General features: G+C 62.2%; 4 protein-coding genes across 10 annotated transcripts in view; 2 read left to right on the top strand and 2 right to left on the bottom strand.

Annotated features, from left to right (window-relative positions):
* Nucleotides 1-6,657, bottom strand: part of ABCB9 (ATP binding cassette subfamily B member 9) — a 45,214-nt gene extending 38,557 nt beyond the window's left edge. For 2 of the 3 annotated variants that reach the window (XR_016387467.1, XM_089894432.1), the window contains exons 1-2: nt 5,385-6,657; nt 65-3,230 (exon numbers count right to left, since the gene is read on the bottom strand). The gene's annotated coding sequence lies outside the window, so the exon portion shown is untranslated. The remainder of the gene's footprint in view (nt 1-64; nt 3,231-5,384) is intronic. The other variant, XR_016387468.1, reaches the window with a different exon arrangement.
* Nucleotides 70-4,052, top strand: OGFOD2 (2-oxoglutarate and iron dependent oxygenase domain containing 2). Its single transcript, XM_022597960.3, has 7 exons — nt 70-810; nt 1,237-1,293; nt 2,034-2,147; nt 2,238-2,337; nt 3,002-3,129; nt 3,381-3,635; nt 3,709-4,052. The coding sequence occupies exons 1-7, from the start codon at nt 679-681 to the stop codon at nt 3,970-3,972; spliced, it is 1,050 nt and encodes a 349-aa protein (XP_022453668.1). The 5' UTR covers nt 70-678; the 3' UTR covers nt 3,973-4,052.
* Nucleotides 6,313-8,530, top strand: ARL6IP4 (ARF like GTPase 6 interacting protein 4). Of its 4 annotated transcripts, none has more exons than XM_022597965.3 (5): nt 6,313-6,736; nt 7,166-7,453; nt 7,554-7,671; nt 8,091-8,160; nt 8,239-8,530. In XM_022597965.3, exons 1-5 carry the CDS (start codon nt 6,574-6,576, stop codon nt 8,293-8,295), a joined length of 696 nt encoding a protein of 231 aa, XP_022453673.1. In that variant the 5' UTR covers nt 6,313-6,573; the 3' UTR covers nt 8,296-8,530. The 4 variants fall into 4 exon arrangements, with proteins under 4 accessions (XP_022453673.1, XP_089750560.1, XP_022453674.1 ...); XM_022597966.3 differs by having other exon boundaries at nt 6,460-6,736; nt 7,190-7,453; XM_089894434.1 differs by having other exon boundaries at nt 8,091-8,530.
* A 1,568-nt stretch (nt 8,531-10,098) lies between these two features.
* PITPNM2 (phosphatidylinositol transfer protein membrane associated 2) overlaps nt 10,099-26,250 on the bottom strand; it is a 142,623-nt gene continuing 126,471 nt past the window's right edge. The window contains exons 8-25 of one of the 2 annotated variants that reach the window (XR_016387466.1): nt 25,831-25,935; nt 25,600-25,670; nt 22,189-22,436; nt 21,565-21,754; nt 21,307-21,426; nt 20,528-20,733; nt 19,820-19,998; nt 18,273-18,443; nt 16,239-16,403; nt 14,406-14,554; nt 13,941-14,057; nt 13,500-13,616; nt 13,231-13,379; nt 12,988-13,137; nt 12,421-12,604; nt 12,214-12,342; nt 10,692-12,118; nt 10,099-10,147 (exon numbers count right to left, since the gene is read on the bottom strand). Coding sequence is in view for 1 of the 2 variants with exons in the window: in XM_022597952.3 (XP_022453660.1) it covers nt 11,795-12,118; nt 12,214-12,342; nt 12,421-12,604; nt 12,988-13,137; nt 13,231-13,379; nt 13,500-13,616; nt 13,941-14,057; nt 14,406-14,554; nt 16,239-16,403; nt 18,273-18,443; nt 19,820-19,998; nt 20,528-20,733; nt 21,307-21,426; nt 21,565-21,754; nt 22,189-22,436; nt 25,600-25,670; nt 25,831-25,935 (2,774 nt within the window). In the remaining variant the exon portion in view is untranslated. Of the gene's footprint in view, nt 12,119-12,213; nt 12,343-12,420; nt 12,605-12,987; nt 13,138-13,230; nt 13,380-13,499; nt 13,617-13,940; nt 14,058-14,405; nt 14,555-16,238; nt 16,404-18,272; nt 18,444-19,819; nt 19,999-20,527; nt 20,734-21,306; nt 21,427-21,564; nt 21,755-22,188; nt 22,437-25,599; nt 25,671-25,830; nt 25,936-26,250 lie in introns of both variants that reach the window. The other variant, XM_022597952.3, reaches the window with a different exon arrangement.

Genomic DNA, 26,250 nt, shown 5'->3' with positions numbered 1-26,250 from the left:
CTGTACAGAACTTGAACCTGGTTGCGCTGGGTGCGGCCACCGACCGACCACGCCCTATTCACACCTGAATCCGTCGGGAGCACCACCGGAAGTCTCACCGGACTGAGCGTTTTCGTGGGGACACTCACTGGGGCGATCCGCGGCGAACCCTGAGACTGTGGCGTTAGCAACGGGAGCGCCGGGCAAGGACCCGGGATAAATGCTAAACCCAAGCTCAGACGCACAAAACTGGAGAGCAGTTGGAGGGAACGAGGTCAGACCCTAGAGCTCTGTCCTCGTGGCGTTCGCTGGTTCTTCAAAACCTCCGAGCAGAAAAGGGAGGCAGCATTTAAGCAGAGGGTCTTGAGATTCCGAGTCCCTACTTCTCCACGTCCTGTGAAGGTGTGACTCAGTTCACCTATCTGTAAAGTCGACGATTAATTCCCGCCTCGTGGATGGAGAAACTCTGAAGCAGAACGACAAAGAAGGTCGCGTGCTCCCAGCGGAGGCTGCCAGCCCCAACCCGGCCGGGAGCATCTTCCAGCACCGCAGACCGTTTTCTGGGGCGGAGTCTTCGTTCTTTTCCGCACTCGGGAATTTAAAACGGACCCTTGGCCGCTGGTTCCAGACCGCCTCGGCTGGGGGCGTATCCGGAAGTGCCCCTACGGAAGCCGGCGGGTCCGCGCGCAGCACCTCACCATGGGGACGGCGGCGGCTCCGCGGCGCTTCTGCCGCTGCGCCTGCTTCTGCTCCGAGAACTTGTACGTGGCGCGCTACGGCCTGCACGTGCGCTTCCGGAGCGAGCAGCAGCTGCGCCAGGACTACGGCCCCGTGAGTGGCCTCTATTGGCTCTGCGGGGAAATGGGCGGGGAGGGGTGGCGGAGGGGTCGTTTGCTTTGCCTTTGGTGCGCTCAGATCTGACGACAAGAATGACCTAACCTTTAGGTACCTCATTGTTTTCAACCTTAAATGGGGATAATGGTATCTTTAGTGAGATTGTCGTGAGGAATGAATGAATGAACGTACATGCAAAATGCTCAGGGCAGGGCCTGGCTCAGAGTACTCTGTCAGTGTTATCACCAAGAGCAGCTGGGAACCCTGCTCTGTGCTCAACGTGCTTATCGCATTCCATCCTTACAATGATCCTGTGAGATCGGATCATCTCCATTTCAAGGAGAAACTGAGGCTCAGAGACGTTTAAGTGACTTAAACGTCCCAAGGTCACACCGTCGCACTCACTGGCCTTTCTGTTCCCAGATCCTGCGCAGCCGAGGCTGTGTCAGCCCCAAGGACTTCCAGCAGCTGTTGGGAGAGGTAACAACTCCCCGCCCGCCCTCGATTGCTCCCTCCGCACCCAGCCTGGCCTTTCCTCTTTAGATTTGCATCAGCAGTTTGAGGAGTCTCCCAGCCTCAGGCCTGCCAGTGTCAGATCCTTAGACCTCCCCTTTCCCCCCTCCTGTCCTCACTCACCACAGCACCTGGGTCCTGGCAGCAGAAAAAGAGAAAGCAGGAGCAACGCCAAGTTGTCTGCCTCCTGCCCTCTTGAGATACTCGGGCTCCGGGGAGGAGTCACTTGCCCAAGGTTTCACAGCAGGTGGAGTGGAGGTCCCACCCAGGGCCACCTGGCTCCTGGCTCTTCAACCCTCCCCCACGCCACTTCTGCGGCTGCTGCTTGTCTCCCACCCGGGGGTTAAGTGTCGGGAAGCTTCCCAGGACAGCCCGCCGCAGCCTCTGGAACACAAGCTTTGACCGGGACTCTGTTTCCCCTCCTTGAGTGGGCCCAGCTGGTTGAGGAGCAGCGAGGGGTCTCATCCCAGCCAGGCTCAGGCTGGTGCAGCCCTGAGTGGGATGGGCCCCCTTCTGGAAGGATGCCCCTTCAGCTAACAGCTTAGCACCTGCCATTTACCCTGGTAGAGTCAGGAGCACAGGGAGACCTTGCTCCCAGCCCTGGTCATGCCCTGGGCTTCCTGAGCCTCAGTTTCCTCATCTGCACAGTGGCCTCGGGGGGGGGATGGGAGGCCCCAACCTCATACCCAGGCCCTGTGTAACCCCAGCTTGAGAAGGAGGTGGAGCGGCGGCAGCGGCTGGGGCAGGAGTCGGCCGCCAGGAAAGCCCTCATTGCGAGCTCCTACCACCCAGCGCGGCCCGATGTCTACAGCTCACTGCAGGTACCTGGCAGGGGGCAGGTTACTGGAAGGAGACGGAGGCATCCGGGCCTGAGGGCTGTCCGCCCCACGGCTTGTGTGCTCTGCCCGCAGGATGTGGCTCTGGCCCCCGAGTTTCTGGCCGCAGCTGAGTACAGCACATCGCCAGGTGCAGACCTCCAGGGCCTTCTCCAGCGGCTGGAGACAGTTTCGGGTGAGGTCTTGGCCCATCACCTTGCAGCACTGGGGGTGGGAGACTGAGGTCCCTCCACCCACCATATCTGCCTCCAAAAATCAAACCAGCAGGACTGAGAAGGGCTGGTGGGACAGACCCATCAGGAACAGGGCATGTGTATCCACTCACTCACTTATCCAACAGTTATTCAGTGCCTTGCATCAGACACGCTCAAATAGGGGTGACTGAAGAGGTTAACAAAGGGACAGTTGAGACAAGTGTGGGCTAAGGAATCAGCAAGGGATGGGGAGGGCCCCGCCCCAGGGCTAGCAACGGGGGTGGGGTTGAGGGTAGGGAGCCGTTCCCATCCCAAGACCTGAAGGAGTGGGCAAGAATGAGGTTTCTTGAACCTGCCAGGACTTGGAACTGTGGGAGAGGGCTCGCCAGATGGGGTGCACATCTGAATTTGGAGGCTAGACCTCAGGGCAGGGTGAGGCTTCAGGGATGAGTGGGGGGCCCAAGAATAGGGCTCCCCTGCCGCACGTTATGTCATTTAATCATCACAAGAGCCCTGAGAGGTGAGTACTCACGTCATCCCCATTGTACAGATGAGGAAACTGAGGCTGGGGGAAGTGAAAAGTTTATGGGTAGATTGAAACCCACACCGGAGCTCCCGGCCAACCGACTGTCCCTCCCTCCACAGAGGAGAAGCGTATCTACCGGCTGCCGGTGTTCACAGCGTCGTTCTGCCAGGCCCTGCTGGAGGAGCTGGACCACTTCGAGCAGTCAGACATGCCCAAGGGAAGACCCAACACCATGAACAACTATGGGGTGGGTGAGGCTCCACCCGGTGGGCCCGAGGAGGTGGGGACATTGTCTGGTGAGACGCATCCCCAGCGCTGCAGACGTTCTCCAAGCCTCGGTTTCCCCATCTGTAAAATGAGATCACAGCAGGATTATTATGAAGTTAAGCACGTTGATGTCTGCAAAGCACTTAACAGTGTCCTTAGTAAGGGACTCCCCCAGGGACCCAGGGTGAGGCCCTACCAGTTTACCCACTGACCCTGGGATCCCCCTCCCAGGTGCTGCTACACGAGCTGGGCCTGGATGAGCCACTGGTGACGCCACTGAGGGAGCGCTTCCTGCAGCCGCTGATGGCCCTGCTGTACCCAGAGTACAGGGGCTGGCTGGACACCCACCACGCCTTTGTGGTCAAATACGCACCAGGCCAGGATCGCGAGCTGGGCTGCCACTACGATAACGCCGAGCTCACCCTCAACGTGGCCCTGGGCAAGGCCTTCACGGGGGGTGCTCTCTACTTTGGGGACCTCTTCCAGGTTAGTGTGTGTGACCCGTGGGGCAGGGCTGGGGCCACTGAGAGTGCCCAGGCCTAAGCCCCGCTGTCCACAGGCGCCTTCGGCCCTGGCCAACCCCCTGGAGGTAGAGCACGTGGTGGGCCAGGGCATCCTGCACCGTGGGGGCCAGCTGCACGGGGCCCGGCCCCTGGGCACTGGTGAGCGTTGGAACCTGGTCGTCTGGCTCCGCGCCTCTGCTGTGCGCAACCGCCTCTGCCCCATGTGCTGCCGCAAGCCCGACCTGGTGGATGATGAAGGCTTCGGCGACGGCTTCACCCGTGAGGAGCCCGCCACGGTGGATGTGTGTGCACTGACTTGAGCCTGGCTGGGGCCAGTGTGGCGGGGTGAGGGGCGGAAATAAACACCCTGCAGCCCTCAGCACATCTTGGTTCAAAAGGACACACGAGCTTCTGGGTCATTCTTTGAGCAGACACGTTGGCTTAGGTCGGGTTTGTTAGAACCAGAGCCTGAGACAAGGATTCCCGTGCAGGTGGTTTAAGGAGGGGATACTCTTGGGAGAAGAGGGAGGAGGACAGAGCAGGAAGGAACTGGGCCAAGATGGTTTGAAATGGCATCCAGCCTCAGCCCCATCACACGGGGCTCTCTCTGGAGCATAAATCATACCACAGTTTGCCTTCCACATCAGATATTAGCTATAGGGTGTTTTGGGGTAGGGAGGGGGTGAGTAACTTCCCAGACATCCATCTCCAGGGCAAGGTGATTCCCAGCAGCCCAGGGAATCGTCAAGAGCAGAGTACAGGTGTGAGGGACTTCCCTGGTGGTCCAGTGGTTAAGAATCTGCCTTCCAATGCAGGGGACGTGGGTTCAATCCCTGGTCAGGGAACTAAGATCCCACATGCCGCGGGGCAACTAAGCCCGTGCACCTCAACTAGAGAGTCCATGCGCCACAGCAAAGGGCCCACGTGCTGCAACTAAGACCCGATGCAGCCAAAAATAAATACATAAAATAAAAAATAAATGTTAAAAAAAGAGTACAGGGCTTCCCTGGTGGCGCAGTGGTTGGGAGTCCGCCTGCCGATGCAGGGGACACGGGTTCATGCCCCGGTCTGGGAAGATCCCACATGCCGCGGAGCGGCTGGGCCCGTGAGCCATGGCCGCTGAGCCTGCGCGTCCGGAGCCTGTGCCTGTGAGCCTGTGAGAGGCCCGCGTACCGCAAAAAAAAAAAAAAAAAAAAAAAAAAAAGAGTACAGGTGTGAGGTGTCAGCAGCAGACACCTCCCTGGGAGTGGGAGTGAGCGCCCCGTCACTAAAGGGGACTTAGATGGGCTGCCAACAGCATCTTCTGGACCGTGTGGAGGGGTTACTGCAGAGGGATTAAAAGCAAGGACTTGGAGCCAGACCTCTTGGGTTTGAATTCTGATTCGGCCGCTTCCAGCTGTGACTGTGGGTAAGCCACATGATTCTCCACGCCTTTGTTTCCTCCTCTGGAAAGTACTCGTGTCCTAGAGGTGTTGTGGAGATCAAGTGACTTCCCGTTTATACAGTGATTTTGTGCCTTTTTTTTTTTTTTGCGGTACGCGGGCCTCTCACTGCTGTGGCCTCTCCCGTTGCGGAGCACAGGCTCCGGACGCGCAGGCTCAGCGGGCCCAGCCGCTCCGCGGCATGTGGGCTCTTCCCGGACCAGGGCACGAACCCGTGTCCCCTGCATGGGCAGGCGGACTCTCAACCACTGCACCACCAGGGAAGCCCTATACAGTGATTTTTAACAGACCTGTGAGTTTGCTGCTGTCGTTACTATTGAAGAGTTTGCAACTTGGCGGCCTCAGGATTGGATGAGGCATGCAGCTATGCTGTGTTTGGGAGGGTTTTCCATGTTGAAAGCTTGAGTTCTGGCTTCCGTGGGAAGGTGGGAAGATCTGGAAACACCGGGCCCCAATCGACACTGCGGTAATGAGCAGAAGCGGACTCAGCTGCCCCCAGCCTAGACGGGCCTGCGGTGCACTTTCTCACAGGGGTCTTTCCGTCATTCATTGTCATGCCCTCTCTGGTCCTTATGGACATTTGAGTTTGCGACCTCTGTATTACTGGGTGGAGACGGTGTAAAGACCAAGGCTCTGGAGCTTACGGCCCGTCGCAGTGGACACGTTCGCAGACAATCCAGAGAGGAAAGCGGCGCGCAGTCGCCTTCTTCCCTGGGGCATCACGGAGACAAAGGATGCTGCGGGCGCGGCGAAAGGACAGTGATGGGAGAGGGCATAGCTGCGGCAAAGGACCCGTGGGCTCCGGGACTGGCGCCAGGCTGGAGAGCAAGCCTCTCGTCTGGGAGCTCCGCCTGGAGCCTCAGCTCGCCTCCCCGGGAGGTCAGTGCGTCAGACTCAGTTTCTTGGGCTGTCCCAGAGACGGAACCTGGGGCTTCAGAACTAAAGGCAGCAGCGCCTTGCTTCGCGGTCGGACGGCCTTCCAGAGCACCGTCCCGGGCCGGAAGTCGCCCAGCCGCCGCTTCCTCACGCGAAGGCGTGGTGCGGGGTTGGCGGTCCGGCCGGATGGGCAGTTGAGGAGGAAGCGGAGCAGCCGCGGGGACTTTCTTTCAGGCGGCGAGGCCGCGGAGGGCGCGGGGTGGAGGGTACGAGCGCGCGGAAAGGAATGAAGAACGCACCTGGCAGCTGAGGATCGTGGCCGTTTCTAGAGGCGCCTGAGCCGCGTGCGCAGGCGTGGAGCGTCCGGGCGGGGGCGGGCCCTTAAAGGGGCCGCAGCGGAGGATCCGGGAGTCTGCGGAGAACCCGGGGTACCCCGGGGTGGGGGTGGCTGAGGATCGTGCGGTTGCACGGATCCCCTCAATATCCCTGCCCCGGGTGGTGACCAGGTCCCGAGTAGAGCCGCCCTCGGAACCCAGTTTGTGGGCCGGCCCTGTGATCAATCCCCAGTTTAAGCGCGTCTCCCCGTCTCCAGCCCGCGGCGCTATGGCTCACGTCGGCTCTCGCAAGCGCTCGAGGAGTCGCAGCCGGTCCCGGGGGCGAGGGTCGGAAAAGAAAAGAAAGAAGAGCAGTAAGGACGCCCCGAGAAGCTGCTCGGCTTCTAGATCCCGAAGCCGCAAGGCCAGCACCACCTCCTCCGGGGCGGAGGGTGAGAACCAGAGGGAATGGGAAAGGGGTGAGGGAACTTCATGGAGGAAGTTGCAGGCAGCTGGGCGGGCTTCTCCGGACTGGCTGTGGGGAAATCGCGGTGAGCGCTATTCAGAGGCACACGGAGTGTAGATCCTGCATATCTGGATTGAAAGACGCTCAGAATCCAGGGACTGGGCCAGCCCATTGAGTACGGAGTGAAGGGAGCACTTAATCATATTTTTGGTGCAGCTGGGTTTGAGATACGGAGGCTGGCCGCCCTGCTCCTGGGCAGTGACTGTGCAGCCCAGAAAGTGCCTCTCCACAGGGTGCAGAGCCCTCCTCTAGAAAGCCCTGCCAGGAGGGTCTCACCCCTCTGTAATCAGCCTAAGCCTGCTACAGGCCAGAGCAAGGGGACGAAGGTTTACTTCTTCGCCTCCTGGCCTTCCAGCCTCACCTTCTCCCTGCGTCACAGAGAGAAGCAAACACAAGGCCCGGAGGAGACCACGATCCAGCCCCTCCTCCTCTCCTTCCAGTTCTTCCAGCTGCTCTTCCTCCAGCGATGGCCGGAAGAAGCGGGGGAAGCACAAGGACAAGAAGAGGAAGAAAAAGAAGAAAAGGAAGAAGAAGCTGAAGAAGAGAGACAAGGATAAGGCCAAGGTGCAGCAGACCGAGGCTCTGCCCGGACCCTCGCTGGACCAGTGGCACAGAGCAGCCGAGGAGGACGAGGACGGCCCAGGTACAGTGCTGCCTGGTGTGCAAGGCAGGGAGGGTCCCCTCCCTGAGGCCCCCATTCCTGAGCCCCGCCCCCTGCCACCTCCCTGCCATTTACCTTCCAGTCCTGACGGACGAGCAGAAGTCCCGCATCCAGGCCATGAAGCCCATGACCAAGGAGGAGTGGGATGCCCGGCAGAGCGTCATCCGCAAGGTGGTGGACCCGGAGACAGGACGCACCAGGTGGGAAGCCGGGCCCCACGGCTGCACCTGGGCGCCCTGGTCCCAGACCAGCACTCAGGAGGAGAGGTGGTGGCAGCTTCTGCTGCTCTAAGAGGACCGAGGATGAGGGAGAAAAAGGAGTCACTCGTTGATGGGACTTCTCAGGCCACTGCTGCCCATTCCTCAGAGCAGGCAACTGCAGGGGCTAGAAGGGCCTTGGGCGGGGGTCTTCAAAGAGCCGCTGTTGGCTGGTCCGATGGCAGAGCCCACCGGGCCGCCCTCATCCTTGTCCCAAGGGTGGGAGGGAGGGGTGGGAGCGGCCAGGCTCCGCCTACTCGAGATGGTGGGGGCCTGAGGCCTGGCACCCCTCTGCTGGATGCTTCTGGTTCTGTTGCTCTGGCCTCTAAGTTAGAGGCTCAGCCTCCCCTCCCCTCCTCTAGGCTCATTAAGGGAGACGGTGAGGTCTTAGAGGAAATCGTAACCAAGGAACGACACAGAGAGATCAACAAGGTGGGTGTCGCCCCCTTGCCCAGGCCCACCCCCAGCTCTGCTTCTGATGTGTCCCCTCCTGTGTGCTTTCTTCCCCAGCAAGCCACCCGAGGGGATGGTCTGGCCTTCCAGATGCGAGCAGGGCTGCTGCCCTGAGGGCCCCACTGGCCAAGGCCTGCACGCAGTGTCGGTGGCACAGCCTGAAGGCTGGCCTCAGGGTGGGTAGCAGGGAGCCCGATGGATGCTGCTTGTCTCTCTCCTGCAGACCAGCCTCTGGCCCAGCCTCCTGTCACATGCAGGGGGTGGAGGGCAGGGTCACTGGCCTAACTGGCTCCCCTAACTCCTGAAAGAGTGCAGCTTCCCAGATATTAAACGTACCCTGGTTGGAGACTTCTGTGCTGTTGCTTTTTGTGCTGAGGAGGGGAGGGGAGAAGAGTGCAGCCCTACTTCCAGGGCAAAAATAAGGACTTCAGGAGCTTTTGGGGAAAGGACAGGCCACGTCAGTCACCTTTGCCCTCCTCACCCTCAGATGAGGTCCTGTCTGGACCAGACCCAGGGCTCTACCTCCAGCTGCATCCCAGACCCTTGGCTCTTACACTGGATTTCCTCAGGCTTGGAGGGAGGCTGCTGCCCTCGCTGCTTGTGCCACAGACGACGCAGGTCAGAATTCTGGTGGCCCGGGAGGAATCCTGGCCCAGCTTACTGGCTGTGTCCTCTGTGAAGCAGAGGCTGACAGTACCCACCTCCCTGACTGGGTTGCTATGAGGACCAACTGAGTTCATGCCTGGGAAAGGGCTGGAAGGGGGCCCAGCATAGGTAAGACCCACGTGAGTGTACTGGTATTACTGTGAGCGTAGCTGACACTGTGTACTGGGAAGGACAGCCTCTCCCCTCACAGGACAGGCTGGGCCCCCATCCCAGCCCCTGCACCCCCCACCCCCGGCCCCAGGGCTCTGGTTGCCGGCGCAGTACTGAGACCCAGAAGGAAGCCTTCCTGCTTCTTTAATTGGTGTAACAGACCACGACACAGTACACGGAGCACACTCAGGCCTGATGGAGCAGGGACAGCAAGGGCGGGCGGGGGCAAGTCAGGACGCCACTCACATTCGGTCCAGACAGACAGACAGGGGGCTGAGACGTGAAGACTGTGACGTGGCGGGTGGGCGGGCAGGCAGCTCAGACTGAGCTAGGAAGGGGGCGTGGGGTCTCTGCTGAATCCCTCTTTAGAAATCAAAGAGAAGGCAGGTGGGGGGATCTGGGGGGTGGCGGGCTGAGGCTCAGTCCTGGGGGCTTGGGGGTGGGAGTGGGACTAAGGCTTCTACTCTAACAGGCCTGGGGTGGGGTGGCAGTCAGCAAGGCCTGCTTCACCCTTTGGTTACGACTGGTTGGGCCTGAGCCCTGCAGCTCAGCACCCAATGCTGTAAACATTTTTGGTATTTTTAAAGGACTCTGTCCTCCCTCTCTTAGTTTCTGAAAAAACTGGTGCTTCCTTAAGAGGATAATGTGCCGAAAGGAATCTTCAGGTAGGCCAGGAAGCAGACCTGGATAGAGAAGACAGACGTCACCAGGGTGGCTGGGCTGCCCACCTCACCATCTATGGCTGAGGGCCGCTGGGAGAGGCCCGGGGACTATTGCTGTTGTCCTTGGCATGGCTGGCAGCTGGGCAGGCAGGCGGGGAGCTCGGAGCCGTGGAGGAGCTGCCCGCTGGGAGAGGCCGAGCCCACTGCCCACCCAGCCTCCTGGGGCCAGGCGGCCTCCCGGCCTTTATTGCAGGCGGGCTGAGACTCTTCCAGGTGCTCCTGTGGATGGCTGCTCACCGGGCGACAGGCGAGATGGGGTGAGGTGGGACCGACAGGAGGCGGCACTGGCCATGGGGGGCCCTCGTCGGGGCTGTGATTGTCGGGCCAAGCGATTCCCGCTGGGAGCAAGGGGTTAGATATTGCACTTTCACTGCAACAGTTACATTAAAACTTGGTCCATAAAATAATCGTCGCTTTATACATAATGCCTGAAACAACAACAAAAAGCTACATCTTAAATATGAATAAACCCTGAAGGTCCCATCCCTCCAGACGTTTTTCGCTGCACAAAATAAATAGCTTTCACTCTGTACAGACCCACTTTTGCAGAACATTTACACGACCCTTTGGCTGTACATATCTACACACGGGAAAATGTTAACATCCGTCTGCGCGCCTCCCCGTCCCAGCCCACGAGGCCCTGAGGCCGTATCCAGGTTGGCAGCAGCTTCGCATAGAAGGAGCCTGGTCGCTGGACGGCTGGCTGAGGCCTGGCAGGCTCCCCCGTCTCAGAGCAGGTAGAGCAGCAGCGGAGGGGCTGCCGGGGCTGAGGCCACGGCTGAGATTGCCGTCGGTTCCGGGGAGGGAGGGCTGATGCTCAGACCCAGCGCTCAGGACAGCGCGGTCCTTACCAGGTGGGAAATGAAGTCGTGGCTGCCTGCCCTGAAGCTAACTAAGCGAGTTGTGGCTTCTTAGATTCGGCATCGAAACGGAATTGGCGTTAAAAAAAACCTAAGTGTGTGCCCCACTCACCCCAGAGTAGAAATTCAGTGGAATTAACGAGGGTCAGGCGAGGCAGGGAGCCCACGCCCCGCTGCCTGGGCAGGGGACAGGGCCCTGGGACCCAGAACCAGGCTGGACTCCGTCACAGTGCTGGGCGTTTTCATGTGGAGGGGCTGCGTTTGGTACTGAAAGAGTTAAGAAAAGGAAGCAGCCAAGGATTGCTCATTTAAAAAAACCTCATAGAAATCAGATTGGAGAAGTAGAAAGGTGTAGAAACGTGGAAGGGGGGGCCGAGGCGCAGGGCCTTGGCTGACGGCTGGCGAGGAGCGGAAGAAGTAAGCCCGGCTGGTCCCGGCCCCACGGCCCGAGGCGAGGCTTCTCAGGAGCCACCAGCCTGGCGGCCTGGGCTGTGCCTGAGGCTGAGATGACGCCAGGCCCTTGGCTGGATGGGGCTCCCGGTGGGGCAGCTGGAAGGGGTTGGGAGTCCGGGGCTGCCATGGGCCAGGCGGAGATGCGGAAAATACCATATGGCCTTTCTCTCCTACTTGTACAAGGATTCTCTGCCCTGGAGCCTTCTGTGTGGCGACGGGTCCTGGATCAGCAAACGCTGAATTTTCACGCACGTCAACGGATCTGTAGCCATAGGAGATGGTGATGGGTCTCCACCCTCAAACTTCAGTGCAAAACCAGTGAGGTCGAGCAGTTGAGTAACTCGAGTTAACAAGAAGCAGGCTGTCCCCCGTTGGAGCTGCTACCAAGTGGGAGGGGACTTGGGGGTCGGGGCGAGCTAGTGGACGGGAGGTACCCAGGCCTGGCATCAGGATGCTGGGCGGTCAACGCAGGGCAAGTGTCCGGGAGTGCCTTCCCGGCCAGTCCACGCTGGGGGGGTCCTGGTCCCTCCGTCATCCTCGGGCTGATCGTCCTGCCAGCTTCCACGATATGCTGGAACCCCGCAGACCCTAACACGTGAGGCAGGGCTGGAAGGGCTGTGTGTGGCACGGCCCCGTGTCCTCTGCCAGGCCCTGGGACAAGCTGGGCCCCAGCCGACTGTCCGTGCCCAGGCCAGGCCTCCTGGCAGGGCGGGCCGCCCCGGCCTAGCACCATGGAGACCACAGCGCCTTGCTCCCGGAGCCCTACTTGGGGCCCGCAGCTGTCCCCGGCTCGGGCCGGCCCGCCATGGTGCGGCCCCAGCAGCCGGCCGCCACGCTCATGCTACGTTGTCCCCGCTGCTCGCCGTCCGCCTGGCTCTGCGTCCGCTCGTGCCGGTGGCCGGGCCCGCTGGGCTGGGCCGAGATGGTGCGGAGCAGGTGGTTCCGGGAGCGCAGGAAGTCGCCCTGGCCAGGCAGGCCGAAGCTGCCCTTGCGCAGCGCCATGCGGGTGGCCGCGTTGCGGGCCGGGCGCGCCCGGTGGTTATACTTGAGCTGGGCCAGGTGGGCCGCGTAGCCATCGGTGATGAACTGCGGGGGAGGGAGGGCAACGCGGAGCACAGCTGTCAGGGGGCGGGGCTCCCGGGGCTGCCCGACCGCCCGCCAGCCATGACGCGTCTGCTCACCTGGCACTGCTGCTGCAGCTTCTTGGTGGGCCGGCCCACGATGTAGATCTGCATGGGGGACAGGCTGATGGAGCTGTAGACCGCCACGTCCTTGGTGGAGCCGTAGGCCGCGTGCACGCGCAGGTGCAGCTGTGGGTCAGACGGGCGTGGGCGCGGGCTCGGCCCTTCCGCCTGTCCCCACCCCACTCCCTTCTAGCCGGGACCCACCTCAGAGATGAGCAGCTTCAGGAAGTTGGCCTTGTGCCTCAGCGGGTCGTGCACCAGGCCGTCACAGAAGGACACCACGCCGTGAGGGAAGTTGTGCTGGGCCAGCCATGCCACCACCCGCTGCTTCTGCATGTCAGGCCGGCCCGTCACATAGATGATGAGGTAGCCCAGGTCCTGCCAGTGCCTGGGGGCGAGGGGCAGGCCTGGGTGTCCCACGGATGCACTGTCCTCCCTCTTGGGCCGCCCAGCCAGTCCCCACGGGGGCCACTAAAGAGCACCTCTCGGGTCAGGGGCCGACAATGGCAGCAGCAGCCGGACTGACAGCAGCGCGGTGCTCGCGGCCCCCACCCCCGCCCCCTGCAGCAGGTGTAACTGGTCTTGTTAGAAGCAGCCCCGCTCCCCAGGTAAGGGAACTGAGGCATCAACAGCAAGAGGTTACAGCTGGGAGGTGTGACCCAGCTGCGGGGTCCCTGCCCCATGTCCCAGCTCTGGCACCCAGGGCCCTCCGCCGTCTGGCCTTGGAGCTGCCTGCCTCTGAGCCCACCCGCTGCTGCTCGGAGCGCTCACCGCACCACGTCCACGGCCCCGGCCCGCACTTTGGGGTCGCTGCCCATGATGGACACGCTGGCGGCGAAGGAGCCATCGATGCTGAAGACCACGAACTCCGTGCCCTTGGGCAGCACGGTGATGTAGCTGTCGGCGAACGTGTGGTCTCCCCTGGGAGGGGGCAGCTCATCAGAACCCACCAGGGCTCTTTCCTCCCGCCCCGGACGAGGCTGACCCGGCCTGCTCACTCCTTGGAGCTCATACCTGACCACCATCTTGACGGGGTAGACACCCACGCCCAGGCGGTGGGTCTCGGGGATGGTGTAGGAGACGCGCCCACTGCTGTTGGTCACCAGCGTGTCCAGGTACAGCCACTCACCCGAGGGCGGCTGCATCATGATGTGCACGTCCACCTGGAGCCGGGAGGGCTGGTCATGGCTGGGCCGCGCCCTTGGCCTCCCCACCCCCACTTCCCACCCCCCAGCCAGAGGGAGGCGAGGTGGGGGGCTCCCGCGGGCTCCCTGTGTCTTTACCTTCTCCCCGGTCAGGGTGACCATGTCCAGGGGCCCATACATGAACCGGCCTGTCAGGACCTGAGGGCCATCCTCGTTGGCGACCGCATCATTGATCCGGTGATTGGCCGTCACGTTCTGGGGGGAGGAGAAGCAAAGCTGGGTCAGGGCTGGGGATGGAGGGGCGGCTGGGGCCTCCTGGGCTCAGCTCAAGCTTCCCACGGGCCTGGGGCGTGAGTACGGGTGCAAAGCCCGATGACCCAGCTCAGCCACTGAGCTACGTGGCCTTGGCGCTGGTCCCCATCTGTAAATGGGGTTACAGCTCCAACCCCAGACTGTGAGGATTAAGTAAGACAGCACACTTCTCTGTGACTCAGTTTCCTCATCTGTAAAATGGGGTCTTCTTGCGCGGATTCAATAGGACGACAGCTGTGGGACCTGGGCACTCAGAGGACCCCTCACCCGCAGCTTCACGTGGGTCCTCTTGCGCTGCCACTTTTCTCTCGGCTTTGACGGGGTGAACACCGAGACCTCCTTGCCGTCCAGTTCCAAGATGCTGGAGTTGTCGTGCCTCATGACCTGGGAGTGGACACAGAGGGAGGCCATGGGGCAGGCTCAAGCCTGGGGCTTCCTGTTCTAGAGGGGAGAGGCCAGCGGCCCTAGGGGCCACGCTACCCATGGGAGGGTTTGGCGGGGGGCACTATTTGACCCCACTGCAGTCTGCTCTCTGGCCTGTTAGGGTGCACATCCATTCACCCCATCTCAACATCCCCACGGCTTCCTCCATCCTGCCGGCTGTGGCGTCTGCTGGGGCCAGAAAGTGGGGCTCCCCACCGTCCTCATCTATGAAATGGGGCCACCTCAGCAGCGGTGTCAGTCGGGCCTCCTGAGAGGTGCAGGTGTGCCCGTCAGGGGGACCCTGGGTACCTGTCTCAGCAGGAAGGAGACCACATCCGTGGACTCCCAGTAGCTGGCGTGGAAGAGGTGGGGCAGGGCCACGGTGGGGAAGGCCGTCAGGGCGTCGGGGCAGTACAGGGCGTAGTCGATCCGCTTCTGACCCCACCACTTCGCCGCAACTGCCAAGAGGAGGGGCTGTGACTGGGCTGGGCCCCAGGGGCTCACCTGGCCCCTCAGGCCGGGCGCAGCCCAAAGGCAAGACCCTCCTCTGACCAGAGAGAAGGGCTGCAACCAAAGCAAGTCTCCTTCTCCCACACTCGGCGACGGGAGCAGCAAGCAGCCAGGGCGCCTGAGGAGGGGGAGGTGGGGGACTGCGGCTCAGCCGGGAGGATGTGGAGATACAGGGCGAGGGGACAAGCCCAGTCCAGAGGCAGGACTGCCTGGCCCTGGTCCTGTCGACCCCCCGCCTTGGGCCTTATCACTGCCCTCTCCAGGCTTCTCCTGGACCCCCTGTCTGCCCCCGCAGGCCTCAAGGATGTGCGAGGCTTTGCAGAGATGGAGTCACGATTCCTGGGCCCCAAGGCAAGGCCCGCTGTCCTCAGCACCTGGCAGGCAGGGTGTGAAGTGAGGGCCTTCAGTCTACACAGCCTGCGCGTGAAGCCGGCTCCCCCTCCAGGCTCGGGGACCGCCCAGGTTTGCAAAAGCCTCCTGGGTGACTGCACGCAGGAGGTGCACCTGGTTAGGCTCGGGGTGGCCCTGTTCTCCGCCTGCAGCCTGCCTGACGAGCAACCCCCAGCCCTCACCCGGCCTCCATCCAGCTGCCCCCCCCCACCCCCCACTGCTCCTGCTTCCTCCCCGGAAGTCTGGGTGCTCCCAGACCAAGCCGCCAGCTCCCCGCTAGGCCTCAGCAGGGCCCGGGGGTGAGGCGTGCCTGGAAACAGAGCGTGACCCCAGTTAGAGAAGGCGGACGTGTGTGCATGGAGGGCTGTGACGCCCGGGACCTTCTCTGATGTCCAAGTCGGGGAGGCGGGGGCCCTCCCCAGGCTGGGGCTTGCCTGCTGGCCCAGGGCGGTGGGCGGTAGTGGGGGAGGGCAAGCAGGGATGGGCACCTGACGCTGGGGCTGTGGCTAAGCGGTGCACAGGCTCAGCCCTGCTGGGGCCACCACTGCCCCCGTGGGCCAGGAGGACACCCACGCCGGCCTTAGCCCCAGAGCCCTGCTCTGACAGGCAGCCTGGGAGCCAGTCATGTGGCAGGGGGCCGCTGGCCCCGGGGGAGTGTGTGGGGGGGTGACCCGGACTCTGCTACCAGCTGCTGAGAAGCTTCTGAGATGGGCAGGAGCGAAGCAGGCTGTGGGTGACTCTGCCCCCTGGGGCGGCAGGAGGGGCTGGCACAGGAGACCTCGCCTCCCTGGCTCCCCTCGGCCACCGCTGCAGCTTCTCCAGAAATGGGCCCCCCAGCTTTCTCCTTCAAGGAGCACCTGCTCCCCTGGGGCTAGGACCCCTCCTCCCAGACCCACCCACCCCCAGCTGAGACAGCACCACCCATCTCCCACCACCTGCACCTGCCCCCCCCCATGCCCTGCCCCAGGGCCACCCCTTTCAACGTTCCTTCCTTGCAGAGTCCTCTATGGACACGGGGGCTGGATCACTCTTCGCCACGGGGCCGTCCTGGGCACCGTACGGTGTTGAGCAGCACACCTGGTCTCCACCCACCAGATGCCGGTGGCGCCCACCCCGGTTGCCTCCAGACGCTGCACACTGTCCTCTGGGGGCCGGGCACAGTGGCCGCCATTGAGACGGGCTGCGACAAGGCACAGCCCCTTGCTGTGACGGGGAGGCAGGCCCCGGCACTGCTGCACTCACCCTGGGCAAGGCTGGACGCTGTGCAGCTCTCAGCCATGCCCGACACCTGGCTGGCGATGCTGATCTCGCTGGCCCGGCGGAAACCTCGGGCAGTGGGGGCTGTGCCAGGCGAGGAGGGGGCCGCGTGCTCTTGGAAGACCGCGTTGTGGGCCTGGAGTGCATCTGCTGCAGGCGGACAGGGACCAAAGACTGCGGGTAAGGAGGCCTCGCCCAGCCCGGCCCTCCAGCCCGCGAGCAGTGGGAGGGGGCGTCCAGCATGTGCTGGGGCTGGGGCAGCCGGAGCGGCCGCTGTGCCAGACAAGGCCGACACGTCCAGCTGCTGAGAAGCAGGGGTATCTGAGCACAGCTGGCAGAGAGGATGGGCCCAAGCGAGCCAGGGCCAGCCTGCTCAGGGCCCAGAGCTGAGGCAGAGAGAAGGGAGCGCTGGGGCAGGGGTGGACAGACGGACCAATACAGACACAGTGGGCAGGGAGGCAAGGCGGCCGGGCTCATGCCCCACACTGGCCACGGCCACCCTTCCAGTCCAGCCATTTTGGCCTCTGGGGCTCGGCCTAGCCTGGCCTGACCCACAGCCCGCGGCAGCTGGCTTTGGGGGCGCTAACAACAGGGGCCTGGGGCAGCTTCCCAGGGATGCCCAGCGCTGAGGACTGAGAATGAGGCAACACCCCCTGCACGTGCCTCACACACGGGTCACATCGAGCCAGCCCTGAATGGGCATCTGGGGACAAAGGCAGGGGCTGAGGGCTCGAGCCAGGCTCACCTGGGTCCAGCCTGAGAACGGGGCTCGGCTACAGGACCCACATCTAGACGGGGTGCAGGAAATGCCTGGACCTCCTCAGGAAGAGGGAGTGGGGCCTTGAGAATCCAAGCCCTAGCCAGGACCGAAGTCTTCTCCTGGGGGTCAGGTGGGTCCCAGCGGGCTCGAGGCCTCACCCCAACTCCTTCTGCTAGCCTCACAAACAGGGGAGAGAACCCTCGGACTGACACCTGTGCTGGGTGACCCTGAGGCAGCTGCTCCCCTCTCTGGGCTCGTGCGCCTCCTCTGCTTTGGGTCCCCTCCCTGCTCTGCCTAGTGTCCAGAGAGGGGGCACCAAGCCTGCTCCCAGGGCCTGTCCTGCCTGGTCTCTGCTTCTCGCCACCACAGCTCCACAAATTCCGGGTGGCCAAGGAGGGCACGGGGGTCCCTGAGGACCAGCGGTCAGCCGGTGAAGCAGACGTCACCACGAGCAGGGGGTTACACACACTCAGCAGAGCTCGGGCTGGGGTGGGGCCCGTCTCGCCAGGTGACTGCGAGAACGGGGATACTGGTCTCCAGGAAGCCATCCCTGTGAGGGAGGGGGACCAGGGGGCCTTCTCCAGGACCAGCTGGGGGTTTCTCTGCACGGTCTGGACTGGAGGCATATGGGGAGAGAAGAGGGGACACAAGAATAGACACTTGTGTGCACGTGACACAGACGTGCGCCGCTCCTCAAGAGCCAGGACGTGACAGGACTAGGACATGGGGGCAGGTGGGACGGGCCGTTCCCGGGGGGCAGGAGTGGGTCACGGGCAACCCCCTCTCATGCTCCTGCACCCCAGCTTCAGGCTACGTGACCTGGAGGCTCCGGAGCTGTCTGCCACGGGGTCCCTTCACAGGGCAGGACAATGCCTGGGACTCAGCCAGGGGCCCTCAGGTCCTCAGGTCTGCCTTGGCAGGGCGGTGGGGCGGGGAGCGAGGTCCCTAGCTGTGTGTGTGTGTGTGTGTGTGTGTGTGTGTGTGTGTGTGTGTGTCGGGGAGCGAGGTCCCTAGCTGTGTGTGTGTGTGTGTGTGTGTTGGGGGGGGAGGGAGGGTGAGGGTGGGGGAGGCTGTCTCCCTCCTACCTCCCTGGGGTGGGTGGGGCTAATGCACCGCACCTACACCAGGTGACCCGCTTCCAAGGTGTTCAGTGCAGGACGCCCCTCCCCTCACGGCAGGGCCAGCCCCGGCCTGGGGCACCCAAAGAGAGGGGACAAGTCCCACCATCCCCGAAGGCCGGGGGCCCATGGGGCTCTCACCCAGCAGCGTCGAGCAGCCGTCCCCCAGCGGGTAGCGCTGGTAGCGGGGGATGCTGAGAGGCGGCAGGGCGTGGAATCGCCGCTCCAGCAGCGGCTCCAGGCGCGAGGCCGACGGGTCGGCGGGGTGGAAGAGGTTGTAGACTTGCTGGCAGGCGGGCCGAAGCTGGAAAACTGGGGGGCGGAGTGGGGGGGGGGAGTCGCAGCGCCTGGAGCTAGCTCCGCCCTCAGGAGGCGGGGCCTAGAGCAGGCTGGGATTGGGTGCAGTGCGACGGGACGGGGTTGGGGATACAGAGAAACCCGAAAGTGTGTCTCCATCAAATTTGGGATTCTGTTTGGGCCACTGTCCCTTTATTAACCAAATTTGTTTTAATTGAATAAGTTATAATGACCGTGGTTAAAAAAATTTGTTTTTAAGTACAGAAATATATATGATAAAAGACATATAACGGAGGGTCCCCTTTCTCCCCAGAGCCCCGGGGCTGGCGCCCCACCTGCAACTTTTGGGAGCCTCACGCGCATGCGCGGCCTGAGCCGGGTAGAGCTATCCGCTATTAGAAATGTCTCTAGGCTGTGCGATGGGGCTGTGCTTTCGAACATCTCACAGTTGATGGGAAGATCACGTGGACGTCATTATAAACTATCAGTAACATATATCTCACTTTAAAAAATACATACAAATAGGAACATAATCTATGCTTTTTGAACATAATCTATTGTTTTTTTTCATTTAACACAATAAATGGGAGTCTTTCGTATCAGCACTCTAGTTCCGCCCCATTCTTTTTAACTGCGGCGGGGTATTCCATTGTATGGCTGTGCCGCGATTGATTTAACCAGCTCGCATCCCATTTAGGTTGGTTCTGTTTTTTCACCCTTACAGATGACGTTGCCCTAACATCAGTGTCTCTGAGCTGTGTGCTCATACCGAAGCCACTGTTTACTTGCTCTTGGGCAAGTGTCTACGCCTGCCTCTCTGAGCCTCAGTTTCCCGCTGGGGCCCCTGCACAGCTCCTGTAGGATGGCAGTTCTCCCTGGACCACACTCGTTGATCCCAGGGTCACGGGGCAGGGACTGCTGCTCTGATGGCTGCTTAGCCCCCAGGTTCTGTCTCCCTGTGTGTGTAGCCATGAGGAGGAACCTGGAGCAGCGTGGCTGTGGTCCCTCTGGGGCTGGGAGGCCACCCGATCGAGGAGACTTTGGGGGTGCCTGGTTTCACATCTCTTCCTTATGGGAAGACCTTGGGCCTGGGAGACTGGGTCTGGCCCCATCTGATCCTGGGGCAGCTCTTTCCATCTCTGGACCTCAGCTCCCAGAGGTGCCTTGGAGATTAAATGAAACAGCGTGCTGGGAAATGGGGCCAGGGACTGAGCTGCTGAAGCTGGAGCAAAGGAGAGCAATGGGTCCTTGGTGGGGGGTGCAGAAAAGAGGAGGAAGGGGCCTGGGAGGTGGCCATGGCCTCATGACAGGGGTCCACTGAGACCCTCTGCCCAGCTCATGCCCACTCCCCCCACCCCCCCGCCTCACTCCTCCCCTACAGGGACTCTCACCATCCAGGGAGGGGATGACGGTCTTCCTCAAGGCCAGGACCAGCCCCAGCGGGCACCCGAAGAGGAAGAGGTCAGCGATCTCGAAGTCGAACTTGCCCACGGCCCCTGTGCCGTCCAGCATGGTGGAGCTGCTTGAGTGGCGGGAGCTGGGCTCATTCCTCAGCACGCTGGCGTGGAGGCTGCAGATGCCGGGGGACAAATGAGGTCACACCACAGCCCTTCTCGGGGCTGGCCTGTTCTTAGCCTCCTGAAAGAGGCTCCTCAGGGGTCATCAGGCCCAAACGAGGCTTGGTCCCTGTGTGGTCCTGTGAGTGCAGCTGTCCAGCACCTGCTGGGACACCTCCGGTGACAGAAGGTCCCAAACTCTCTAGGGAGCCCACCACCTTTGGGACAGCCCTGACCGGGATCACGCCGCCCCTGGTCAGTTCTGCTCCCTGATTCTGCCATCCCCACTTCCAGCCCTGGTCAATCTGTTCCCTCTGACTCAAGATGGCCCAAGGCGTGTACAAGACCACAGCCGTACCCAACAAGCACCTTCTCCCGGCTGAAGAGCCATGGCCCAGTCTGGGGATCGCAGGACAAGGGCCGGGGGTGCCTCCAGCACCCTCACGTGGGCCATCGGCATGATCTTATCCATGTTCTCACTTCTGAGCCGTCCCTCTGTCTTAGAGCCCCCGACCTCACCTGGCGGTGGGCCTCACTACCCACCTGGACAGGAAGGCCTGGTGCTGCTGGATGGTGTCCAGCTCGTAGGTGGACGAGTCACTCCTCTTGCGGGGCAGCTGCTGTTTGGGGTCCTCAGCGCCGTTGCTTCGGGGGATGTCGATGTTGCTGCGGCTCAGGTGCCGGCTGCTCTCCAGGGTGCCGCCATGTGCCGCATTGACCGTCGTGCCCGGGGACAGCAGGTCAGTGTCCTGGAACGGCCCCATGCAGGCTCACTGCCCGGTGGCCACTGGCCTGGCCCCCTCTTCAGTGTCCTGGAGGCCGTGTCTGCCCTCCTGACTCCAGGCCCACTGGCCACTGCTCAGCGGCCTCTCACCCAAGCCAGGGAGGGAAAAGCCCTGTCCCTCTGTGCCCCACGGTCCCCCCCAGCCTTCACTCTTGGCCTGGCCTGCCCATGTGGGCCTTGCTGATCTCCCACTGATCCCGCTGCCTCGCCCGGCCTGCCAGGCCATTTGCTAGTCTGCAGCAGAGGGACCTTGGGTGCTCTCTCCTACTGGGAAGCTCAGAGGATCCACCCCCCAGGACCAGAGCCTGCTCCCCACGGTGCAGACCCTGCTTCACCGCCTGCTGAAGCTGCCGTGCTCCTAGGTTGAGGCGCGCCGCAGCTGTTCACCTGTCCCACGCATCCACCCCCTGCCTTTGGGCACCTGCATTAGCAACCTCTGCCCTTCCCTTTTTCCACAGGCCTCTGGGATGTTTGGAGCCGGAGGGTGACAGTCCTCAACCTGGAGTCCCCTGCTCTGGGGGCTGGGGGAAGCTAGTACCTGCACACTGGCCACGCTGCCCCGGCGGCTGCTGCTCTGACTCTCAGGTACCGTCTGGCTGCTGCAGCATAAGGCATCGAACGCCAGGATGCCCCCGACGCAGTCCCCGATCAGGCAGACCTGGAGGGGGAGAGGCTCAGGGGCCTGAGAGCCCACCCTGCTTGCTGGAGGGCTGGCTGGGGAGAGCCCTGGCCTGGAGGACCAGGCCAGCCCACCCTGCAGGGTTTCTGTCTTCCCTTCCCCCACCCCACAACTCACCTGCCCGTTGAAGGTCACGCCCTCCTGGGACTTGATGAAGTCCCCGTAGGCGAGGTTGGCCCGCTGGATCACTGTGGCAACGGCCTCCTGGTAGTGGGGCGAAGAGGTTGCCAGCAGGGGCAGGGCGGCCAAGGGGATGTGGTCCTGGCTGCTGGACAGACAGCCTTCGTCGTGGCTGTAGGGGCTGAGGCTGGGGGCGGGAGACCGGTCAGGAGAGAGCAGGTGGCCTCAGCTCAGCCCCGTGGGCCCCTCTTCCCTGACCCGAGCATCAGAGCAGGAGCTGCCTGACACCCTGAGAGCCTCAGCCCTGACTTGGCAAACCTCGTGGGGATGCTTCCAGGCCAGGCATGGGGAACAGGGCAGGGAGTAAGGCCAGTATGTCAGAGGCAGGTCAGCATCCCCACATTACAGATGCAGAAACTGAGGCTCAGCTCTGGGCCCCGGCCCCTCCAGGACCCTAGGCTCAGCCATCTGCGTAGGTTTTGCCGCCTCCTGGCAGAACAGGCTAGACGGCGGGTTTGGATGTCGGCACTGTGGTCCCAGTACTGCGGCTGGGGGGGGGGGGGTGTCTCCTGACCCTCAGGGCCAGGGGAGGGGCAGGTGGCAGCGAGCCTGGGCACTCACTCGGAGACGAGGGCGAAGGCAGTGGAGCAGATGGGCGGGCAGGGCACCAGGCGGATGGCCAGGTGGCCCAGGGCGCTGGGGTAGTGCACGCGCATGACGGTGTCGAACACGGTGGCGATGGTGTTGGTGTCGCCCTGCTTGGAGCCGGGGTCCCCGGCGCCCGTGTCCAGGATGGTGCCTCCGTGCAGCAGCAGCAGCAACACGTGGATCTTGGAGGGCGGCACGGCCAGCGGCGGGCTGACCTCGTCCTGTGCGGGTGGGGGGTGGGGGGGGTGAACTCCCTGGGGACTCGGCTCCTGGCCGAAGCTTCTGTCCTGCTGGGGGGACGCTTGTGGCGGCCCAGTCACTCCCTCTGAGACCCTGTCTCAGCTCCTCTGCTCCAGGGCCTGGTGCCCCTCCCCCGGGGAGGCCCAGCTGCTTCTTCCCCTCCCCTCTGTGTTCAGCCCTGCTCCCTGCCGGCCTGACAGGGGCACAGAGGACAGGGAGGGAGAGGGTCTCTTCCTTCCGAAGCACAACTCCACCTCCCATCTGCGGGCCCAGGCAGGGGCTTCTGGGCTTCCAGCCTTGGGGGGCAGGCAGAGGCTCAGCCCCATGTGGGCCTTTGGGGCCTGCCTGCCCTCCGTGTGTCTGTGTCCAGACATCAGTCTGTCACAGGCTCTCTCTCTTTTTTTAAAAATTTATTTTATTTATTTACTTTTGGCTGTGCTGGGTCTTCGTTGCTGTGCGCAGGTTTTTCTCTGGTTGCCGCAAGCAGGGGCTATGCATGCAGGCTTCGTTTCACCGCGGCATGTGGGATCTTCCCCGACCAGGGCTCGAACCCGTGTCCCCTGCATTGGCAGGCAGATTCTTAACCACTGCGCCACCAGGGAAGCCCTCACAGGCTCTCTTAAGAGGGGCTGGGGGGGACTTCCCTGGCGGTCCAGTGGTTGAGAATCCGCCTTCCAATGCAGGGGATGCAGGTTTGATCCCTGGTTGGGGAACTAAGATGCCACATGCTGCGGGGCAACTAAGCCCGCGCCACAACTAGAGACAAGCCTGTGCACCGCACCGAAGACCCAATGCAGCCAAAAACCAAACCAAACCAAAAAAACTCTGAGGCAAGCAATTAAAGAAAAAAAAAAGAAAGAAAAAGAGGGGCGGTGGGGGTCAGGGATTCAGATTCAGCTTGGCCGCTCAGCCAGCAGCTCTGAGCTCTCCCTCCATCTACATGGGCCCTCCCCTGCTGCCCCAGGCCCATGGCCCCCAGGCCCTGCCATTCCCAGCCTCTAAGACCAAGGTCCTCAAGAGCAGAGATGTCCCAGAGGTGGCAGAACCCCAGCATCTTAGAGTGGGGAGGGCAACGCAGGTGTGTCTATCTGAACCCCCCTCATTTGTGAGGAGTCAGCCCTGCTTATGAAGTCCAAGTGAGACTTGCACACATCCACCATGGGAATGGAACTGTTCTATCTACAGACGAGGTGGCCCAGAGACAACAAGGGACTTGTCTAATATCACACAGCGCATCAGTACCAAGCTGGACCGGAACCCAGAGCTCCTGCCACCAGCTCAGTGCTCTTCTGCTACCCTAGGCTGTAGCCCCATCCCCAGGGGCCTCTCCCCATCCCTGGCTTCTGGTGTGTGACTTCTGGTGTGGGAGGCCAGGGCCAGGGCCCAAGAAAGCCACAGGTGAGTACCTGCCTTGCCCATATTATGTCAGGGACTGAGGGGGGCAGGGAAGGGAGCTGAAGAGAGGGGCCTGTCCCTACGGAACTCAGGAGCAGAACAAGGGGCTGAAGCCATCTGGAGGGGCCATGGGGGGTCAGCTGGCCCTGAACTGGGCACTGAACCCAGGGACTGGCGAGGCCACCGGGAACGGGTCGGGCTGGGCTGGGAGCCTCTGAGCAGCAGAGGGCTTTGGGCGGGAGGAAGGCTGGTGGGTGGTACCGGGCCTGGGGTGGAGGCAAGGCTGGGCTGCCTCAGTCCCCAAGAGGGGGCTGGTCATCGGCCGGGCGTGGGCCACAGGGCCTGGGCAGGAATGAACTCACGGCCCAAGGCAGGGCGTGGTCACTGGCTGCCCAGACCACAGGCCAGGACAGAGGCACCAGATGGTCCCAAAGACTGATCAACACAGCCAGGCGCGAGGCTCATGGAAGGCGCGTCTTACAGCACCCTCCCTGTCACCCAGACGTGGCCCCTAGTCGCCTGGGACGGGCAGGGCTGGGCAGTGCGGGGCTGAGAGAATCCTGCCTGCTGCTGGGACCCAGCACTGGAGGCTGGGGGCTCTTCAGGGACCCAGGAGGCCTGTGCGAGACACAGCTTTCCTCCCATTCAAACTGCTTTCTACAGGGGCACACCCTGCCTGAGACTCGAACCCCAGTGGGAACAGAGCCATTGGGAGGCGGGGCCTGGGAGCCAGCTCTGGAGAGCCAGGGGTCCCCAGCAGTGACTAGGTAAAGCCGTCCTCCTCCCTCGAGCCTGGGAGAAGAGGCTCCGGTTTGGGGACCGTTGCCAGCAAAGGGATCTGACTCTGGATGGCGGTGTCCCAGAACCAGTGCTGGGTCCAAATGCACATCCCCAGGAAGATACAGAGCCCGAGGCCCCTTCTGCCCCTCCTGGGGGGCCGTCAGAGCTGTGTGCGCCGAAGGCAAGAGGGGGGGGCTCTGTTTGCTTTATCGCCATTAACCGGCAACTGGGAATCAATTCCCCTCGTTCCCGTTACCCTTCTAGAAAAGCCCGCTTCGACCTCAGAACTCAAAGAGAATCCCAAGAGGAGGATGGCGGTGCAGATGCACCCCCTCCCCGGTCCGAACTCCCCACGGGTCCTGAGTCCCCAGAGGTGCCGTCTCCACCTCGGGCAGCTAGAGGCCAGAGCAGTGAGGTGACCGCGGCGAGTGACAGCCCCACTCTGCCCCGGCTCCTGCCCCACTGCAAACAGCTCTGACCGCCCACAGGTGGAGGAGGAGAAGGGGCGTGAGCTCCATGCAAAGAACCCCCAAAGCAGACACAAGCGCTCTACCAAGACAGCTTGATTGGACAATTAGACTCTTCCCACCCCCGGCGGGGCGGCCATATCACTTCTGCCTAGATGACTTTCGCTTCCTCCCCTTCTATCGTTTTTCCTTCAGGGACTTCAGACAAGCTGAGCACAAGGTGAAGATCTTATTTTTGATCTGGAATTTACAAGTTTCTCATTTTGCTTTCCAAGGGTGGAGCGGGGTCAAGGCCTTCCTCGGGGGAGCTGTCTGCAGTCCTACTGGCTCTCAGGGGCATCAGAGGGGCTGGGCCCTAGGCCTCTCTCCAGTGGTGCCCAGGCCAGTGTGGACATGATGCTGTGGGAGCCAAGCTCTGCCTCCATGGTCTCCCCCGCGGGACTGGTCCTTTACGCCCTGCCTCCCCTGCTGCAGCCCTGGCCCTCTCCACCTTGGCACCCACCTCAATGATGTTCAGCTGCTCCACACTGGAGGCCACCCTGAACTCGGGGGCGCTCTGGCGGTACAGACCGTCTGCAACACAGAAGTGGTGGGTGGGTGTGAGCAAAGGGGCAGGCCCAGCGGACAGAGGCTGTGACCGTGACAAGCAGGGCCCGAGGTGTCCCCCCAACCCCCCTGGGTGCTTCGGTGCTCCTCCTTAGGAGGCTGTAACCTGCAGCCCCCAGCTGGTTACCCTGTGTGTCCTCTGGCTCAGGGCTTTCGATTTTGTCCATGAGGTCATTGGAGTTCCACTTGGTGATGTCCTTGGGGAACATTTCCTCTGAATCGGACAGGTCCTCTGGGGAGGAGAGAGAGGGGCTTCAGCACCCCGATCAAGGGCAGGGAGTCAGGGGAGGAGGGGTGCTGGGAGCCCTAAGAGTGGCCGCTCTGGGGGCTCCCATGCTTCTCTGGCCCGTGTGGCCCTCCCCACTTGGTTCTATGCTCTCCCTTCCTTAACAGGACGGACACACGGCCACATACTCACGGGGCTTCTGCCTGATGTTTTTCAAAAAATTGTGGTAACTTTCACTTAACATAAAATTCACCATTTTAACCATTTTCAAGCAGCATTTAGTCCATTCACGATGCTATGCAACCATGAGCTCTGTCTGGT

This window comes from Delphinapterus leucas, chromosome 14, assembly GCF_059928025.1.
Source record: "Delphinapterus leucas isolate spDelLeu-1000000601 "Yukka" chromosome 14, BTC_Dleu_Yukka2, whole genome shotgun sequence".
NCBI lineage: Eukaryota > Metazoa > Chordata > Mammalia > Artiodactyla > Monodontidae > Delphinapterus > Delphinapterus leucas.
Note: the sequence above shows the minus strand (reverse complement) of the source record. Positions and strands in the feature narration are given on the sequence as shown.

Excerpts from the sequence above, each read along its gene's own strand:
- ARL6IP4 (XM_089894434.1), top strand. The coding sequence starts at position 6,574 with ATGGCTCACGTCGGCTCTCGCAAGCGCTCGAGGAGTCGCAGCCGGTCC. Across the intron at positions 7,454-7,553 it reads GGAGGACGAGGACGGCCCAG|TCCTGACGGACGAGCAGAAG; the intron begins GTACAGTGCTGC and ends TTTACCTTCCAG. Across the intron at positions 7,672-8,090 it reads CCGGAGACAGGACGCACCAG|GCTCATTAAGGGAGACGGTG; the intron begins GTGGGAAGCCGG and ends CCCCTCCTCTAG.
- OGFOD2 (XM_022597960.3), top strand. The coding sequence starts at position 679 with ATGGGGACGGCGGCGGCTCCGCGGCGCTTCTGCCGCTGCGCCTGCTTC. Across the intron at positions 811-1,236 it reads TGCGCCAGGACTACGGCCCC|ATCCTGCGCAGCCGAGGCTG; the intron begins GTGAGTGGCCTC and ends TTCTGTTCCCAG. Across the intron at positions 2,148-2,237 it reads ATGTCTACAGCTCACTGCAG|GATGTGGCTCTGGCCCCCGA; the intron begins GTACCTGGCAGG and ends CTCTGCCCGCAG.